The sequence below is a fragment of the Lynx canadensis genome, chromosome C1 (assembly GCF_007474595.2).
Source record: "Lynx canadensis isolate LIC74 chromosome C1, mLynCan4.pri.v2, whole genome shotgun sequence".
NCBI lineage: Eukaryota > Metazoa > Chordata > Mammalia > Carnivora > Felidae > Lynx > Lynx canadensis.
This window is the reverse complement of record NC_044310.1, coordinates 11,575,835-11,594,066: the sequence shown is the minus strand read 5'-3', so window position 1 is coordinate 11,594,066 and position 18,232 is coordinate 11,575,835. Positions and strand designations below refer to the sequence as shown.

General features: G+C 56.7%; 1 protein-coding gene across 1 annotated transcript; it reads left to right on the top strand.

Annotated features, from left to right (window-relative positions):
• Nucleotides 1-1,590: 1,590 nt before the first annotated feature.
• Nucleotides 1,591-11,543, top strand: ARHGEF19 (Rho guanine nucleotide exchange factor 19). The gene is made up of 15 exons (XM_030326907.2): nucleotides 1,591-2,132; nucleotides 2,546-2,827; nucleotides 2,989-3,097; nucleotides 3,174-3,250; nucleotides 3,571-3,833; nucleotides 4,617-4,777; nucleotides 4,883-5,035; nucleotides 5,335-5,464; nucleotides 5,602-5,676; nucleotides 5,843-5,932; nucleotides 6,115-6,275; nucleotides 8,277-8,435; nucleotides 8,746-8,825; nucleotides 10,486-10,590; nucleotides 11,013-11,543. Exons 1-15 carry the CDS (start codon nucleotides 1,718-1,720, stop codon nucleotides 11,168-11,170), a joined length of 2,418 nt encoding a protein of 805 aa, XP_030182767.1. The 5' UTR covers nucleotides 1,591-1,717; the 3' UTR covers nucleotides 11,171-11,543.
• The last annotated feature ends 6,689 nt before the right edge of the window (nucleotides 11,544-18,232 follow it).

The following is an 18,232-nucleotide window of genomic DNA, read 5'->3' as shown; positions in this document are numbered from 1 at the left end:
GTCAAGTTGAGCGCCGATGGTTCCTCTGCCTGGGCCCCTGCCAACCCAGATTGTAACTGTTTTCAGTTTTAACTCCCTCACTGGACTGGCAACCCCGCGGGGCACAAAACATTCGTTCATCTGTCTCCCTGGGTTTCTCTGTGCTTCTCATCTGTCTCTGAGTATCTGGTCTGCGAAATTTTCGGTGTCTCTGTCTCTCTGTCTCCATCTCTGGGTCCCTGAATGTCTTGGCGTCTGTGGTTTTCTGGGTTTGAGTCTTTTGGGGTCTCCGTTCCGAGATGCTGCCTAAGGGGTCTCTGTATCTCTGGGTCCCTATCTCTGTCTCTGTCCTCTGGGTCTCCCTGCCCTGCCAGGCTGGGCACTGCTCCTCTGGCCTGAGGGGGCCCCTGGGGGGGGTCCATGCTGCCCCGCCTGCCCACAGTGAGGCCAGGCTAGGGTAGGCCCCCGCCCAGCCCGCTGCCTGCTCCCTCCCTCCCTACCGCTTGCCTCACCACAGGGTTTGATGAATCAAACTCTTTGTCTGGGTGGGATCTCCCCCAGCCAGCTGGGCAGAGAGAGGGCTTCCCCTGCCGGAGCAGAGCAACATCAGCAGAGGCCCTCGGCTCGAGAGGTGAGGGGGCTGCAGGAGGGCAGCCGAGGAGGGCCACGGGGGAAGGGCTGTGGGGGCCGCGATCCCTCAATCAATAGGCCTGTCCCGAGGCTCCGGCAGACTCCTTGGCATGACTTCCTGCCCAGAGAGGACCCGGTCAGCTGGCTTGATCTCCGGGGCTGGGAGCTGGGGCAGGGAAGGACCCCTTCTCTCGCCCCAAGCCGGGGAGCGGGGACATCTCCCTGCCCTTCTCCTGGGAGGGCCTAGCCTGATCTGGGTGGTGGCCCGCCTGCCAGTCCGTGACCCTCCCAGCCAGCTTGGCAGGGTGTGGGCACCACTCAGCGTTGAAGGCTGTAACTCTGGGCACGGGAGAGGAGGTTGGGTAACACCAAGGCAAGGACTTCTGGGCCCGTGTGTTTGTGTCTGGATCCTGGTGTGTGAGTGTGAATGGAACAGGAGTGAGAGCTTGAGTGGATACACAAGTATCTGATGGGTCGGCATGTGTGTCTGTGTGTGTGAATGAGAGAGAGAGAGAGTCTGTGAATGTATGTAGTTGGGTAAAAAGTGTGTGAATGTGAGAGCCTGCGAACGTGAAATGTCTGAGTGTATCTGTGAAAGTGTGTATGTCCGTGCGTGTCCTTGGAAGAAAGCGTGTGTGCAAGTCCATGGAACATACGTGTGTTTGTGTGACAGCGTAGGTACCTGTATGTCTGAGCCTGTGTCAGCGAGAGCTGGAAGTGTGCGAGGTGGTTAAAAGCGCAGCCTCAGAAGCTACGCTGCCTGGCTTTGAATCCTGGCTTCACCACATACCAAAGGACCTCTGTGCCTCGCTCTCCTCACCTATAAAATGGGGATGATAATAGCATCAGCTCAGGGTTGTTGTGCAAATGCAATAATATATCCAAAGCACTTGGCCCGCCATTCGGTAAGTGTCAAATGAGTAGGAGCTTCAGTGGGAGCTATTGCCATGCAGTTGGGCGTGTGAGTGTGCTGGTACAGATGCGGGTACACAAGGGTTTGTCCAGGCCTCCAAGACAAAGGTGGCCTGCTGGCCAGCCCTGCTGTTCCGTGTCCGCCTCTGACACCTTTTCCCCTACAGGTCCAGGTGGGTGGCAGAGCAAAGGAGGAATGGACTGTGGGCCACCTGCCACCCTCCAGTCCCACCTGGCCGGGCCACGTGGCACTGCCCGCCGCCCAGTAGCTGTGTGCCAGCAGGAGAGTCTGTCCTTTGCAGAGTTGCCCACCCTGCAGCCCCCGAGCCCTGTGTGTCTGGATCTCTTCCCCGTCGGCCCAGAGGAGCTGCAGGCTCCTGGCAGCCGCTGGTCCCTGGGGACCCCTGCTCCTCTCCAAGGGCTGCTATGGCCACCATCCCCAGGAGTCTCAGACAGCGAGATCTCCACCAGTGGGGGAATGCGGCCCAGCAGGGCTGGCAGCTGGCCACACTGTCCCAGTGCCCAGCCCCCAGCCCTGGAGGGACCCTGGAGTCCCCAGCACCCACAGCCACAGCGCCGGGCCAGCCACGGCTCAGAGAAGAAGTCAGCCTGTGAGTCACTCTGGGTGGTGGCCCAGTGGGGCAGATAGGGGAGAGGCTGGGTGGTTCTTTCGGGACTCTTAAGCCCCTGAGTTCTCCAAACAGGCAGGACAAGTGGTAGGTTTTAGTGGTAAGGGAAGGAACTGGAGCTCAGGGAGGACAAGTGACTTGTCGGATGTTGCACAGCAAATGAGCGGCTGCCCTGGGCTCCTTGGCCCCTTGCCCACTGCAGTCAGGCACTGTGCTCTCTCTACCCCTCTTGCCGATCCCATTTTTGGGGGAGGACCGCATCCTGGCAAAAACATTGGCCTTTCCCTGAGGCGTGTCCTTCAGATGCTCAGGGCCACAGGGTAGCAGCAGGCAGCAGTAGAGAGAGCGCCCAGTGGATGGATGCCAGCCTGTGCTCTCACCCCACTTGCCTGCAGGGCGCAAGATGCGGGTGTACCAGCGTGAAGAGCTCCCTGGCAGCCCTGAGGCCCATGCCGTCTTCCTGGAGCCTGGCCAGGCAGCAGAGCAAGCCCTGAGCACAGAGGAGCCTAGGCCCCTGGAGCTGTCTGGGCCCTCCCGGTTAGGCCTGGAGGGGCCTGAGCGGAGGCGCTTCTCGGCCTCTGAATTGATGACCCGGCTGCACTCTTCCCTGCGCCTGGGGCGGAATTCAGCAGCCAGGGTGCTGACCCCAGGGTCAGGCACTGGAGCAGCTCGGGAAGGTACCCGCTTCTCCCCTGGGCCCTAAGAGCAGGCCATGAGCCAGATGCAGCAGGGGCCCCGGCCCACACCTGAGACTGGGTGCTGGACAGCTGGAGGATGGCACCCCAGGTGCCCAGCGCCATTCTTGGAGCCACCCGCCCTCAGCTCTCGCTCTCTCCAGGGAAGGCGTCCGGAAGGGAGTCGCGCGGTGTAGAGACGAGGGCGGACGGTACGGCGATGCCAGCCCCTGTTGAGCTGAGCGGCGGCCATAGCGGCTGGCCCGAGCCCAGGTACCATCTCCTACTTCGAGCTCGGCCCGAGGAGGGGTGCAGGCGAAGAAGGGCCCTGACACCGTCCCTTTCTTAGGCTGGACGCGCAGGAAGAGCTGGCTCTGGGTTCCAGGAGCGCCAGCGAGCGGCGCCAGTCCCGGTTTCTCCTTAACAGTACGTGGGAGGAAGGGCTGGGGGCCCGGGGGGTTGGGGGAGTTCGGAGGTGGGGACCTTGCGAGAGAGGGAGGGAAATGAATGTCAGCAGCAAGCACGCGGCGGCTGGCACGCAGGGGGCGCGCCAGCCGCGTTGACGGAACGGATGAGGGAGGGAGGGAGGGAGGGAGGGAGGGAGTGCGTGCGCGGGGCCACCGTGTCCCGCGACCCGAACCTTCCGAAAGGCGCGCTTAAGGAGGCGGGCTCTCGGGGAGCCGGGCAGGAGCCGGGCCGGGCAGGCGGGCGCCCCACGGCCCTCCCCCGCCCCTCTCCCCGCCCAGCGGTCCTCTACCAGGAATACAGCGACGTGGCCAGCGCCCGCGAACTGCGGCGGCAGCAGCGCGAGGAGGAGGGCCCGGGGGACGAGGCGGAGGGCGCGGAGGAGGGGCCCGGGCCGCCGCGCGCCAACCTCTCCCCGAGCAGCTCCTTCCGGGCGCAGCGCTCGGCGCGAGGCTCCACCTTCTCGCTGTGGCAGGACATCCCCGACGTGCGCGGCAGCGGCGTCCTGGCCACGCTGAGCCTGCGCGACTGCAAGCTGCAGGAGGTGGGCGCCGGGGGTCGGCGGGGCGGGGTGGGCGGGGCTGCCCGCCGGGGAGGTGGCGCTGGGGCCCGCGGGGGGCGGGGCCGGGAGGACGAGGTCCCGGGACTCGGCGGGGCCCTGGGGTACCCGGCCAGTGGGACTGCGACCGGCGGGAGGTGGGCAGGGGCCTCAGCGGGGAAGGCGGGGCCACAAGGGGGCGGGGCCGGCGGGACCGTCAATGAGAAAGGTGGGTGCCGGGACCTGACAGGGTGGGCTGGCTGCCGGCGGGCTGGGAGCGGGGCGGGAGGCGAGGGCGGCAGCCGGACGAAGGGGTGGGGTGAGGGGCGGAGTCAGGCCGGGCGGGCTGAGGTGGGATCGAGAAAGCGAGGACAGGGGAGGGGCAGAGGCCTCGGGAGGGAAAACGCGTGGTGCGCGAGCGACTCAGGGGGCCTGGGACCGGGGGCGGGGCTAAACGCAGGGCTCCCCGCGGAGGGGCAGGGCCACTGGAGGACTAGGGCCCGGCCCAGTGGGTGGAGCCAGGGGCTCAGTCAAGGTCTTCGGTTGGGTTTGAACAATTGCGCGCGGCTGGAGATGGGTCCCCTGAACCCGCCTGCCCCCAGGTATTCGGAGGTGGGGCTAGAAAAGGGGCGGGGACACGAGGGTGCGGCGTCTAACGCGGTGGTGGCCAGGGCCGGCGCAGCCGGGGGTGGGGGGTGAAGGGGCAAGGAGGGGGAGGAGGGCGGGAGGGAAGTGAGGTCAGGGATGGGCCGTTCCGGCTCTTTCAACCCCGCGTCCACCCACACTCAGGCCAAGTTCGAGCTGATCACGTCCGAGGCCTCATACATCCACAGCCTGTCGGTGGCCGTGGGCCACTTCTTGGGCTCCGCTGAACTGAGCGAATGTCTAGGGGTGCAGGACAAGCAGTGGCTCTTCTCCAAACTGCCTGAGGTCAAGAGCACCAGCGAGAGGTGAGGGAGTGGTCCGGTCAGGGGTGGGGCGGGGGCGGGGGAGGGGGGGCCCAGGTCTGGGCTCTCTCCTTGGCCCTGACCCTGACCCCTCGCCGGACCCCTCAGGTTCCTGCAGGACCTGGAGCAGCGGCTAGAGGCCGATGTCCTGCGCTTCAGCGTGTGCGACATTGTGTTGCGCCACTGCCCAGCCTTCCGCCGGGTCTACCTGCCCTACGTCACCAACCAGGCCTACCAGGAGCGCACATACCAGCGCCTGCTGTAGGGCGGGAGGCTCGGAAGGGCGGGGGAGGAGGCGGGGAGGGGGGGGAGGGAGGGTAAGAGGGGGGTCTTAGGCAGGAGTGGGTACAGAGGACTGGGTGAGGAAGGGTGACCTGGGAGGGGAGGAGGCCCTGAACAGGCCTCTCTGTCGAGGATGAGGTTAGATCCAGGCGCCAGAGGCAGGAGGGATGTGCTGAGAAGGCACCTGAAAAACCAAGGTGGTGGCTGGGGTCATGGATCCTGGCCGTTCGTGGGACCAAGAACCCATCCGTGACTCCAACCCCCTCCCCATCTTTCAGTCTGGAGAATCCCAAGTTCCCTGGCATACTGGCTCGCCTGGAGGAGTCTCCCGTATGCCAGCGTCTGCCCCTCACCTCCTTCCTCATCCTGCCATTTCAGAGGATCACCCGCCTCAAGATGCTCGTGGAGGTACCTAGAGGGCTACAGCGAGGGCCGCGTGAGGAAAATGGTGCTGTGCCCTCCACAGCCCCTCCGGGTACCCACGGGTGGGCAGGGTTATAGGTGGAGGTCATGGCCTGCCTCACTGCACCGACCCCACCCTCCAGAACATCCTGAAGAGGACAGCACAGGGCTCAGAAGATGAAGATGTGGCCACCAAAGCCTTCAATGCGCTCAAGGAGGTGAGCTCGGCTCCCGAGGGCCTCCCCCAAACACCCGCATATCTCTGAATGAGCCCCCGCCATCAGAGCCTCTGGTCCCCAGGAGGGAGTCTGAGGCTAGGCTCTGGGAGCCGGGGTTGGGTGGGGCGGGGGGGGACTGCAGGTGACCCACCCACGGCCTCCCCAGCTGGTGCAAGAGTGCAATGCCAGTGTGCAGTCCATGAAGAGGACAGAGGAGCTCATCCACCTGAGCAAGAAGATCCACTTTGAGGGCAAGGTGCGTGTCCGCAGCTGGGGGGATGGGGTCCACAAAGGGGCAACTCTTGTTCCCTTCCCCCCCGGGCACTGGGAGCCAGTTCATCACTGCCCACCCCCTCCCATTCCCTCTTCTGTGCTCTTTGCCCTGCTGTCCTGGGCCTGACCTGCCCTCCCCCTTGCCTCTTCCTTCCTTCCTTCCAGATCTTCCCACTGATCTCTCAGGCCCGCTGGCTGGTTCGGCACGGGGAGCTAGTGGAACTGGCACCGTTGCCCGCGGCACCCCCTGCCAAGCTGAAGCTGTCCAGCAAGGCAGTCTACCTGCACCTCTTCAATGACTGCTTGCTGCTCTCCCGGCGGAAGGAGTGAGTCTGGGCAGGGTGGGGGGAAGGAGACTGGAGCCAGGCTCCCTTCTTGCCCACCATCGGGCTCACAACCACAGCCACCATTGGGCTCAAGAACCACAGGTCAGACTGTGCTGCCCAGGCACCCCGAGCCTTGCAGACTCCCCCAGGAAAGGCAGAGATGTGAGGCAAGTCCATTCCATTTTCCAGACCTAAGAACCAAGGGCTGGACTGTATGTGGAGGACTGGACGCTACTCTGAACCTAAGCCAAGTAGAGCAGAGATTAAGAGCTCGATCCTGGAGCCCCTGCTCCGCCCTGAGTCATGATGGTGATGGCCAACATTTGCTGAGTCTGTGCCAGGCATGCTGTGTGGATTATTCTCTGTACTTCTTTAAACATCTCCCTGGAAAGTAGGCTCCCTTATTATTCTCAAGGTCGTGGAGCTAGTAAAGGCAGGAGCCAGGAGGCCGGGTCTGTCTGATGTCGGATCCCAGGCTCTTAACCGTTGTATTATCCTGTCTTCTGTCTGTAAGATAGAGACTACCAGGTAGGGAGACTCAGTGTCGTAATAATACGTGGAAAGGCCATAGCACAGTACCTGGCACATGGTGAACGCTCAGCATTAGCTGTGAGTGGTAAGTTTGGGATGAGTGAGAAGACTTTCCGAGGGAGGTAAGCCTTAAGGCTGCATGTGATGAAGAATGGACTCCTTGCACTATGGGCAGGGTTCGTTCCTGATTCATTCATTCACTCATTCGTTCAGATGTCCCCGAACCCCTATTCTCTCCCGGGCCCTTTTGGGTGCCAGGGACATAAAGCTGAATGAGACTTGTTTTCTGCTTACAGGAGCTCTCAGAACAATTCAAATACATCCTGATAACCACCTGGTTAGGGTTTTGATGGAAAGCATCCCCTGGCATGGGGTGAGAATCAGTAAAGCTTCAAAGAGGAAGGGACACCTGAGCTGGGTTTTGAAGCATAAATAGGACTTTGCCAGGTAGAGGAGGAGTTTGGGAGGATATATAGCAAAGTCACAGTGAGGCGTAATGGCAGATTGTGTTCAGGGGATGATGAAGACTGCTCTGGCTGGGTTTGTAGAGGGGAAGGGCAGGAGAAGGAAGCTGGGGTGTTGAAAGTCATAGTACAGACGTTGGGCGTCCTGAGGGCTATGGGGAGTGTGGAGAGTGAAACAGATGAGTGACGTCTTACTCCCGGCCAATTTGGGGGATGGACTGGAAGGGGAGAGACCAGAAGCTGTGGCAGTTGTCCCCAAGTGACAATAGATGCTTCAGAACTGGGGGGGGGGGGGGCTTGTGGTAAGTGGATTCCAGGAACAATAGGGAGTTAGGATGGAGCTGCTGGCTGGGTGTGCAGGGAGAGGGAGGGAAGAGGCAGGGAGAGGGAGGCAAGGGGCGCGAATGACGGTTGAGTTTCCCCCTGGGCACCCTGATGGAGTATTTCCCTGGAATGGGGAACAGTGAAACGATCCGGTTTGGAGCGAGGCATACTGACTTCGGTTTAGATGGGTTGAGAAGAAGGGATCCGTGGGACATCCTTGACCCACCCACCTGCCCCTTCTTCCCACAAGTGTTTATTGAACCCACACTGTGGGCCAGGCGGGGCGAAGCGCTGGGATAGAGTGGGGCAAACAAGAGACAAAGTTCAGGTTCTACACCAGTTAGAGAGGCAGACCCTAACTGGGCAGGGTCTCCTCCGAGTGGCTGTCCGTGGGCTCTTTAGAACAGGGACCCACGGGAGAGGTGCAGAGAGAACTTGGAAGCTCGCCTGGGGCAGCGACCGGCTTTTGTCACCTCCACTTCCGTCAGGGAGCCGGCAGGAACGGGGTCCCCGTTCCTGGTGGGGACGGTGCTGGCTGTTAGGGAGGTGATGTCTTGCACAGCCGAGTTTCCTTGGGGAGGGAGCCGGAGTTCTCCTTCGGATCAGAACTCACCTGTCCCGAGGGTGGGGCTGGGAGCCTGGGGATGAGCCAGGCTGACCTCACCTCCCCGGGGCCCTGCAGGCTAGGGAAATTCGCCGTGTTCGTCCATGCCAAGATGGCCGAGCTCCAGGTGAAGGATCTGAGCCTCAAGCTCCAGGGCATCCCCGGCCACGTGTTCCTCCTGCAGCTCCTCCACGGGCAACACGCGAAGCACCAGTTCCTGCTGAGGGCCCGGACGGAGTGAGTGGGCCTGGGTGTGGGGAGAGAGGACCCCTAGGAGGGCACGAGGCCTTTGACCTCTGGCTGCAGGACGGTGGCCTGAGGCGGGACACGGGCGGAGCTGGCGTGGGGGGGGGGGGCTTCTGGGCCCGCTCTGTCCTTAGGCTCAGAGCTGGGTGGGGCACAGGCTTGGGGACAGGGCTGTGGGGTGGGCCCTGGGGTGGGTCCTGAGTCTGGACATCATACCCGATTCTCCCAGCCCTGTTTCACCACTCTGGCCCTGGGAGATTGCACTTTGCGCCTTGTGACAGCTCAGCCTCCCCCTCCCTAGAAGTGAGAAGCAGCGGTGGATCTCGGCCATGTGCCCCTCCAGCTCCCAGGAGGACAAGGAGGTCTTCAGCGAAGGCCAAGGTAGCAGCCTGCTGCACCCCCCGCCCCCCGCCATCACCCACTTCTAGGCCCACATCCCCTGGGGCTGGGGCCTTCCCTTTCCTCCAGCCCTGGTGCCGTGTTGCCCGCAGGCCCAGCAGGGAGAGAGATCAGCTGACCCCGGGACAGTCTGGGCGGCTGTGCAGAACCTTGAAGGAGGGGCGGGTTTTACACACGACAGGCTGACCCCCCTCCCCCCCCCCCCCCCCCGCCATGTGCACAGGCAGCACCCTGGAGATGACAAAGCCTTTTATATCCTCCCATCTCGTCCCTACAGAAACCCACTTTACAAGCTAGAAAACAGGTTCAGAGGGGTAGAGTGACCTGTCCAAGTAGGTGGCGGAGCTGAGACTGGCACCCGGGTCTGTCTCTGTCTCTGCCCTAGTTGTAAAGAGGACAGGAACCGGCATGGCCAGGGGGTGGGGGGTGACGTAGAGGCTGCTCTCTGGGGTGTGAATGAGACTGGTCAGCCAGAGTGCTGCCCAATCACAGAGGACCTTGAGGGAGCAGATACCAGGCAGCTATTGAAGGCTTTTGAGCAGGGGAGTTAGGGCTGAGCTAACGAAGGGAGTGGAAGGGAACTCATTTCTACCCATCCCTGCCATGTGTCAGGCCTGGTATTAGGGGCTTTTATATGCATTTACTTTACTTAATCCTCATGACAAGCCTGTTAAGTAGACTCCCCCCCCCCCCCCCCGCCCCCTCCCATATCTGAGAAAACAGGCTCAGAAATGTTAAGTAACTTGCCCAAGGTCAAGTAGCCCATGGGTAGCGGAGCTGGGATTCAAGTCAGGTCTGGCCCCAAAGTCTGTGGTTTTCCCAAGACTGCCAGCCTGCCTGCTGTGGTAGAAGGAGCCTAGGGCCTAGACTGAAGCCGGTTCTCTGGCTTGGGCTAGGAGTCCTGTTTGGGCTGTGGGGTGAGCTTCCCACAGTTTCCAGACAGTTGGTCAGGGAAAGCCCCTGAAGGATGAAGAGGGCGGCCATGACAAGATCTGGGGAAAAGCACTCCTGGGAGGAGAAGCAGCCAGTGCAAAGGCCCTGAGGCAGAAGGGCGTTCAGAATATTTGGGGAACAGCGGGGCAGCCAGTGTCGCTGAGCTTCATGAGCAAGGGGGAGAGGGGAGGAGGAGAGGAGGGGAGGCTAGCAAGAAGGCGATGCCATCCCATGCACGGCTTTGGAGGCTTGGGGAGGACTCTGGATTTTATTTTATTCGAAGAGGCCTGGGAAGCCCTGGAGGGTTGTAACTGGGGGAGTGGTGTGACTTGAAACCCAGTTGAGAAGGATGGATTAGAGAGAGCCCCAGAGAAGTAACAGGGGCCTGTGAAGGGGCCATTACCGTTTTGTGGGGGGGTATCTGGGGGCAGTTGGACATCGGCCTGGAGGTCAGCATCAAGGTGTGAGATTGAGCTGGGGAGGCGAGAGCCCGGGGCACAGAAGCAATAAGCGAAGCCGGGAGGGGCTGGGTTCACCTAGGGCTTGTGTTTCGGGTAAGAGAGGAGAGTGGCCAGGGCGGGCAGAGGGAGGTGCAGAGGAAATGAAGCCGCAGTGGCCACCCTCCTACCCCTTTACTTCCTCCTCCTACCCCTCCCTGCCCCCTCTTACATTCCCCTGGGGACTCCCTCACTCTCCCCTGGGCTGTCAGACCGCCCCCAGGTTCAGTGTGTCAGGACATACAAGGCACTGCAGCCAGATGAGCTGACCCTGGAAAAGACTGACATCCTGGCAGTGAGGACCCAAACCAGCGACGGTGAGAAGGGCCTCCTGGGAAGGCCTCCCTGATGGGGCTTGGGTGGGTAGGAGATCGCTAGATGGCTAAGATACCACAGGAGAAGCTTGTGCAAGTGTTGATCAACCACAGCATGCAGGAATCAAGTTAGACAAGAGGAGGAACCTCCTGCTCATAAAGGTGTAGGATTTGGAGTGACTGATGGGGGGAGAGGGGGAAATACCCTTCGCGGAGGATGTCGGGAAAAACAGCTCAGAAGTTCATCTGCAAGGCTGCCAGAGGCAGGGTCCTTCCTGGAGCTGGGAGATGCTGGGATGATGTCACCTCGGCCCCGGGGGTGCAGACAAGGCTTGCATCAGGGCCTAGGCGTTCCCTTGCAGACCTGGCCCTGGTGTCCCTTCGATGCCACTCACGGACGCTGCTCCTGGCCTGTGTGCCTGTAGGCTGGCTGGAGGGGGTCCGCCTGGCAGATGGTGAGAAGGGGTGGGTGCCCCAGGCCTACGTGGAAGAGATCAGCAGCCTCAGTGCCCGCCTTCGAAACCTCCGGGAGAATAAGCGGATCACAAGCGCCACCAGCAAAGTGGGGGAGCCCCCCGTGTGATGGGCAGCCGCGGCCTGGGACATCGTGCCCGGCTCCTGGACAGGTCTGGAGGGACCTGTTGTGTCCCATGCCCCAGGCCATCGCGGCTGCGCCTTGGCCTGGCATCGAGAGCATAGCCTGTCTTCACGTTCCTTAAAGTCCACGCTTTGGGGCCGATGCCGGTTTCTTCCTCTGGCATAGGGACTGCACAGGTGACATATGGCAAGGACTTGGGGCCCCCTCCCTTCACCTCTGGCAGGGGTCTGGCTCTGGTGCTGTTGGGTGCTGGGACTTGTATGTATATATGTATATATTATCTGGGATCTTCGGGCCACAGCCTGCATGGGCCCTGGTTGCTGTGGCTTTTCTGTAAATAAACGCCCATGATGCCTTTGCTTGGAGTCTGTGAGCTGTCTGATGCTGCCCCCCACCCCCACCCCTTGCCCCACTTCCCCAGCTAAAGGTCAGGGGGGGGGGGTCTCTGGCTGCCTCTCAGTGGGGATTTGTCTTTCCATAGAGTTCACATCTTTAAAAAAAAAAATGTTAACATTTATTCATTTTTGAGAGACAGAGAGAAACAGAGCGCGAATGGGGGAGAGGCAGAGAGAGAGGGGGACACAGAATCCGAAGCAGGCTGCAGGCTCCGAGCTGTCAGCACAGAGCCCGACACGGGGCTCGAACCCACGGACTGTGAGATCATGACCTGAGCCAAAGTCAGGTGCTTAACCCACTGAGCCACCCAGGAGCCCCCATAGAGTTCACCTCTTAACCAGAGGAGGGTGACAGCAGGGCTGTGTGAATTAGACTACTTTTGACTGCAATCGACACAATTTCAGATTCAAATAGGCTTAGAGATTAAAGAGAATTTTTTAGTTCTTGTGTTTGTTTCTTATAGCTTTCTGTAACAAATGATCACAAGTTAGGTGACTTAAAACAACAGAAATTTATGCTCTGACTGTCCTGGAGGCTAGAGATCTGAAGTTGGTGTCATTGGGCCAAAATCCAGGTGTTGGCAGGGCTGTCCCCTGTCCTGCAGTGGGTGTGTGCTCCAGGGGAGAATTGTCCCTTGTCTGTTCCAGCTCTGGTGGGTACCAGCTTTCCTTGGCTTGTGGCCACATCACTCCAGTCTCTGCCTCTGTGGTCACATTGCCTTCTCCTCTGTGTGTTTCTGTCACCTCTCCCTCTGCCTCCCAAGTATAAGGATACACGTGATTGCGTTTGGGGTCCGCCCAGATAATCTATCTCATAATCCTTAACTCAAATCCCACCTGAAAAATCTATCCCCCACCTTGGTGACTCAGTTGATTAAGCATCTGACTTGAGGTCAGGTCATGATCTCACGGTTCCTGAATTTGAGCCTGCATTGGGCTCTCTGCTGTAAGCACAGAGCCCACTTTGGATCCTCTCTCTCTGCCTCTCCCCTGCTCTCTCTCTCTCTCTCTCAGAAATAAATAAACATTAAAAAAAAATCTATTCCACCCCCCTTGTTTATCATATAAGATAACATTCATAAAATCCAGGGATTAGGATGTAGATAATCTCTTAGGGGACCATTTCTCAGCCTACCACAGTTCTCATAACTAAGAAGTCTATAGGCAGGTGGGCTTCAGGCAAGGTTTGATGTCACTGAGTACTCAGCTCTTTCCATTTTTCTACTCTGCGGTCCTTGGTATTGTCTTCATCCTAAGGCTTCCAGGAGCTTCTTTATTCACATCCAACACGGGAGGAGGAAATTGTCTTTGTCCCAGCGTTCCAAGTCAAAGTCCTGGGATGCTTTTTGATGAGACCAGCTTGGATCATGTGGCTGCGTCTAGGCTGATCACAGTGGCCAGGGGGGTGGTGTGTGTTGACAGACCTAGCTTAGGTCATGTGTTTTGTCCCTGGAGCCAGGTTGGGGAGTTATCTTTCCTGGAACCCCATGGATTCCCAAGTGGAGTTTGATGGCTCCTGCACAGGAGTGGTAGCTGCTGGGGAGGCCAATGTTCATGGAAACCCAATCACCCGAGAGAGTAGAAGCACCTGGGAATGAGCTTGGAGATGTGAGCACACGTGGGGGGACCAGAGCCTCCTCATCCCTCAAAAGGAGGCCGTGGGGCAAAGAAACTATGAGCCAGGGTGGTCCTAGAAGGCAAACGTGGGCAGATGGGGAGAAGCTCAGACCCACGAAGAAGCGTTTGGGGATGACTTTCTAACATGAGGTGGTGTAGGGGTGCCTGGGTGTGGCTCAGTCGGTTAAGCGTCCGACTTCGGCTCAGGTCATGATCTCACAGTTCGTGGGCTCGAGCCCCGCATCGGGCTCTATGCTGACAGCTCAGAGCCTGGAGTCTGCTTCGAATTCTGTGTCTCCCTCTCTCTCCGCCCCTCCCCCGCTTGCGCTCTGTCTCTCTTTCTCTCTTTCAAAAACAAATAAACATTTAAATAATTTAAACTAATAAGTAAAAGAATCTTCCTGGGGACACCTGGGTGGCTCAGTCAGTTAAGCGTCCGACTTCAGCTCAGGTCATGATCTCACAGTTCATGGGTTCGAGCCCCTTGTCAGGCTCTGTGCTGACAGCTCAGAGCCTGGAGCCTACTTCAATTCTGTGTCTCCCTCTCTCTCTGTCCCTCACCTGCTCACACTCTGTCTCTCTCTCTCTCTCTCTCTCTCTCAAAAATGAATGAACATTAAAAAAAAAGTTAACGTGAGGTGGTGTGGAGAGGGTGGAGTGTATGGGCTAAGGAGGCAAACACATTTGCATTTGAATCCTGGTTCAGACATTTATACCCACGCGATTATTTTTATTTTATTTTATTTTATTTTATATATTTTATTTTATATATTATAGTATATTATATTTTATATTATATTATTTTATATTTTATATTATATTATTTTATTTTATATTTTATATTATTTTATATTTTATATTATATTATTTTATTTTATATTTTATATTTTATTTTATTTTATATTTTATATTATTTTATTTTATATTTATATTTTATATTTTATTTTATTTTATTTTAGAGAAAGCGTGTGTGAGTGGGGGAGAGGAGCAAAGGGAGAGAGAGAGAGAGAGACAATCTTAAGGAGGCTCCACGCTCAGCACAGAGTCCCATGTGGGGCTTAATCTCATGACCTTGGGATCATGGCCCGAGCCGAAATCAAGAGTCAGATGCTCAACCGACAGAGCCACCCAGGTGCCCCAATCCGTATGATTTTTTTTTAAATAAAATAAAGCCTTTACTTTGGAATAATTGTAGATTCCCAGAAAAGTTTCAGAGATGGTCCAGAGAGTTCCATGTGCCCCTTTCCCCGTTTCCCCTGCTGTTAACATCTGACATTACCATGGTAGAGTTGTCAAAACTAAGAAACCAACTTCGGTACATGACTATTAACTGAACTCCAGATTTTATTCGGATTTCACCAGCTTTCCCACTAATGTCCTTCTTCTGGTCCAGGATCCAGTCCAGGATCTCACGTGGCACATTGTCCTCATGTCTCCTTGGTGTCGGCTGGTCTACACCACTTTCTTCATCTTTCCTTGGTTTCCATGACCTTAACAATTTTAAGGAGTCCTGGTCAGAATTTTGTTAAACTGTCCCTCTATTTGGGTTTATCTGATGTTTTTCTTATGACTGGGCAGAAGTTATGGGTTTGAGGGAAGAATACCTCAGAGGCAGAGTGCCCTTCTCGTCACATGATCTCAGGAGGCACATCATGTCCACGTGACTTAGTCCTGGTGATTTAACTTTGACTATATGGTTAAGCTGGTGCCTGCTAGGCTTTCCCATCGTGAAGTTACTATTTTCCCCCTTTCCTTTTTTTGTGTTTTTTTTTAAAGATTTTTAAAATTTAAATTAAAAATTTTTAAGTTTATTTATTTAGAGAGAGAGAGAGAGTATACAAACGGGGGGAAGGGGCAGAGGGAGAGAGAGAGAGAATCTCAAGCAGGCTCCACACTGTCGGTGCAGAGCCCAACGCAGGGCTCGAACTCCCGAACCGTGAGGTTGTGACCTGAGCCCAAATCAAGAGTCAGACGCTTAACTGACTGAGCCACCCAGGCGCCCTGATTTTTTTTTTTTTATCTATTTTAATGTTTATTTATTTATTTTGAGAGAGAGAGTGTGAAAGGGGCAAGGGCAGAGAGAGAGGGAGACAGAGGGTCAGAAGCAGGCTCCATGCTGATAGCAGAGAGCCTGATGTGGGGCCCGAACCCACAAACCGTGAGATCGTGACCTGAGCCTGAAGTTAAATGCTTAACCAACTGAGCCACCCAGGCGCCCTGATTTTATTTTTTAAATTTTTTTTTTTTTTTTCAATGTTTATTTATTTTTGGGACAGAGAGAGACAGAGCATGAACGGGGGAGGGGCAGAGTGAGAGGGAGACACAGAATCGGAAACAGGCTCCAGGCTCCGAGCCATCAGCCCGGAGCCTGACGCGGGGCTCGAACTCACGGACCGCGAGATCGTGACCTGGCTGAAGTCGGACGCTTAACCGACTGCGCCACCCAGGCGCCCCCTGATTTTATTTTTTTCAGTAATCTCTATACCCAACATGGGGCTGGAACCCCAACCCTGAAATTAAGAGCCACACACTCTACGGACTAAGCCAGGCAGGCACCCCTGTTTTCCCTTTCCATACTCTGTTCTTTGGAAGCAAGTGGAACCCACACTCAAGGCATGCTCCCAATTCCTGGTGGATATATCTACATGTATTATTTGGGGTTCTTCTGTAAGGAAGATTTGTTCCTTTTCCCTACTTATGTAATCAGTCATTTGTTATGAAGGCATGTACCTATGCTTTTATTCATCTTTCCTTTGAGTTATAATTAAATACTAAGCTATGTATTTTATTCAAATTGTTCCAACTTTGGCCATTGGGAGCTTTTTGGGCTAGGCTCCTGTGTCTGTTTGACACCCCCTTTTCCTTTTGCTTCTCGAGCACTGCCTTACTTCCTGGCACTATGAGATGCTCCGGGATCACCTTGTATTTACCTGCCTGCGTGCTAGAATCAGCCATTTCTCTAAGGAGTATAGTGTCTTCTATTGGAGAGTGGTATTTAGAAACCAAGATCTGGGCACTGCGTGTGCTCATTGCTATTGAGGTGTCACTGCTTCTAGGCCCTCCCATTGGAGAGAGGTAGGAAATCTACCTATCATCTCTCTCTCTCTCTCTCTCTATCATCTATCTATATCATGTGATTTTAAGACGCTTAATAACTCTAAGGCTCTGTTACCACATCTTCAAAATGGGGGTGGTAATAGTAATGCCTACTTCATGGAGTCTCTGTGAATCGACACGGTGCCTGGTCCATGAGAAGTTGCCAAAAATGATGGCTTCTATTGTGTCAGAGCTACATAACCAGAGCGTGGGGGCCCTTGTGAGATGATCAGGCCTCCGTCCTTAAAGACTTAAGGAACTCCAGGAATGGGATTCCTGCATTGAGTAAGGACCAAAGGGCCTCTCTGCTTCTTCTAGTGCTGAATCTGCACTGGGAGAGCCAAGTTGGCACCAGACTGGCAAAGCGGAGGAAACAAGTTCTCCTCATTCAACCTGCCCTGGCATATCTGGATTCTGGCTGACACCCAAGTCTGTGCTAGGCTGCTGGGGGCTGGGGTTGGGGGGTGGCGGCTGGCTTTGGGGCCATTCTGCGAGGGAGGCGAGGGCTGCACAAGACCCCACCAGGCCCACTTCTCTCTTGCCACCTACCCAGGAGGTAGATCCAGGCGAGGCATCTTGACGTAGCCCCTCTCTCCGCAGTATGTGCCTCTGCCTGGTAGGCCTGGCCTCCGTATCTGGCCTTGGCCAAAGACCTCGGGCCCTGCCCCTGCTTGCCGTGGGAGAGGGAGGAAGTTGGGATGGGTCTGGCAGGACAGATGGGGGCGGGCATGTCTGGGGTAGGGGTTTTGGCCCCTGAGGCTGTCTGCTCGGCCAATGTCCAAGCCGCCTACCTTTGGGAGCCAATCTCAAGGCTTCCCGGAGCCCCCTTCCCACCCAGGGGTCCATAAGAAGCCACCCAGGGCTGACCCCTTCTCTACAGTGACCGAGGGGATCCTGCTTTCCTCTGCCACTCCCGGTAGATCCCAGGCTCCAAACTACTGTTTCAAAGATTTTATCCTCAAAGGAAACTGTTGAGAATAGAATTTATTCAGTTGCTCATTTACAGGGCACGCTGAGGTTTCAGGGTTAACCAGGAGCCAAAGCTTCAGTCCCACCAGGCACTAACCTTTGGGGCAGCAGCATGAAGCCCCACATCATGGAGATGGCCTCTTGTGTCTTTGTTGCTTCTCTTCCCCCTTCTCTCCCTTCCTTCCTTTCCTTTCCTTCCTTCCCTTTCCTTTCTCTTCCTCCCTTCCTTCCTTCCTCTCTGTCTCTCTGTCTCTCTCCTTTCCAGTCCCCTTCACTCTCCTCTCTCATCTGTGTCTTCCATGGACAGGGGACAGGGGGCACAGAGGCATCCACTCTCTGTAAGAGATGAGACAGACAAGAGACCAGACACAATGCAGGGGGAGGCTTCCAGACAGACTCAAGAATTGGTAAAAGTGGGGGCAGCAGGACCTCCCCTAAACTGTCGGCAGGGTACGAACTGACACGATACTTTGGGCAGTAGTTTGGCTGCATCTGCGAAGGCTGAGTACATGCCTACCCAGTGACCCAGCAAATCCACTCCTTTCTTTGGGTATGTACCCAACAGAAACGTGTACGCGTATGCCCCGAAAGACACGAGCTAGAATGTTCATAGCAGTCCTGTTCATTAATGACCAAAATGTTAGAAATGACCCAAAGGCTCACCAGTGGCAAAAGGGACAACGTGTGGCCTATTCCCAAGGGAGACCCTGCAGAGCAATGAGAAGAAATCATCTGCAAGTCTGTGTAAGGACATAATCTGGACACAACGCGACAAAAGCCGGACGCAAAGAGGACTCCTCAGATGGTTGTATTCGCGTAAAGTGCAAAAGCAGCCGGAACTCACTGCGGGTGTTGAGGTCAGGGCGGGGCTGTCCCCCTGGTGGGGGGGGAGTCTGAGGATGCCCCTTACACAGGCTGCTCGTTTGGGGGACAGTTCGTTGAGCTGCACACGTAAGATCTGTGTCCCTGA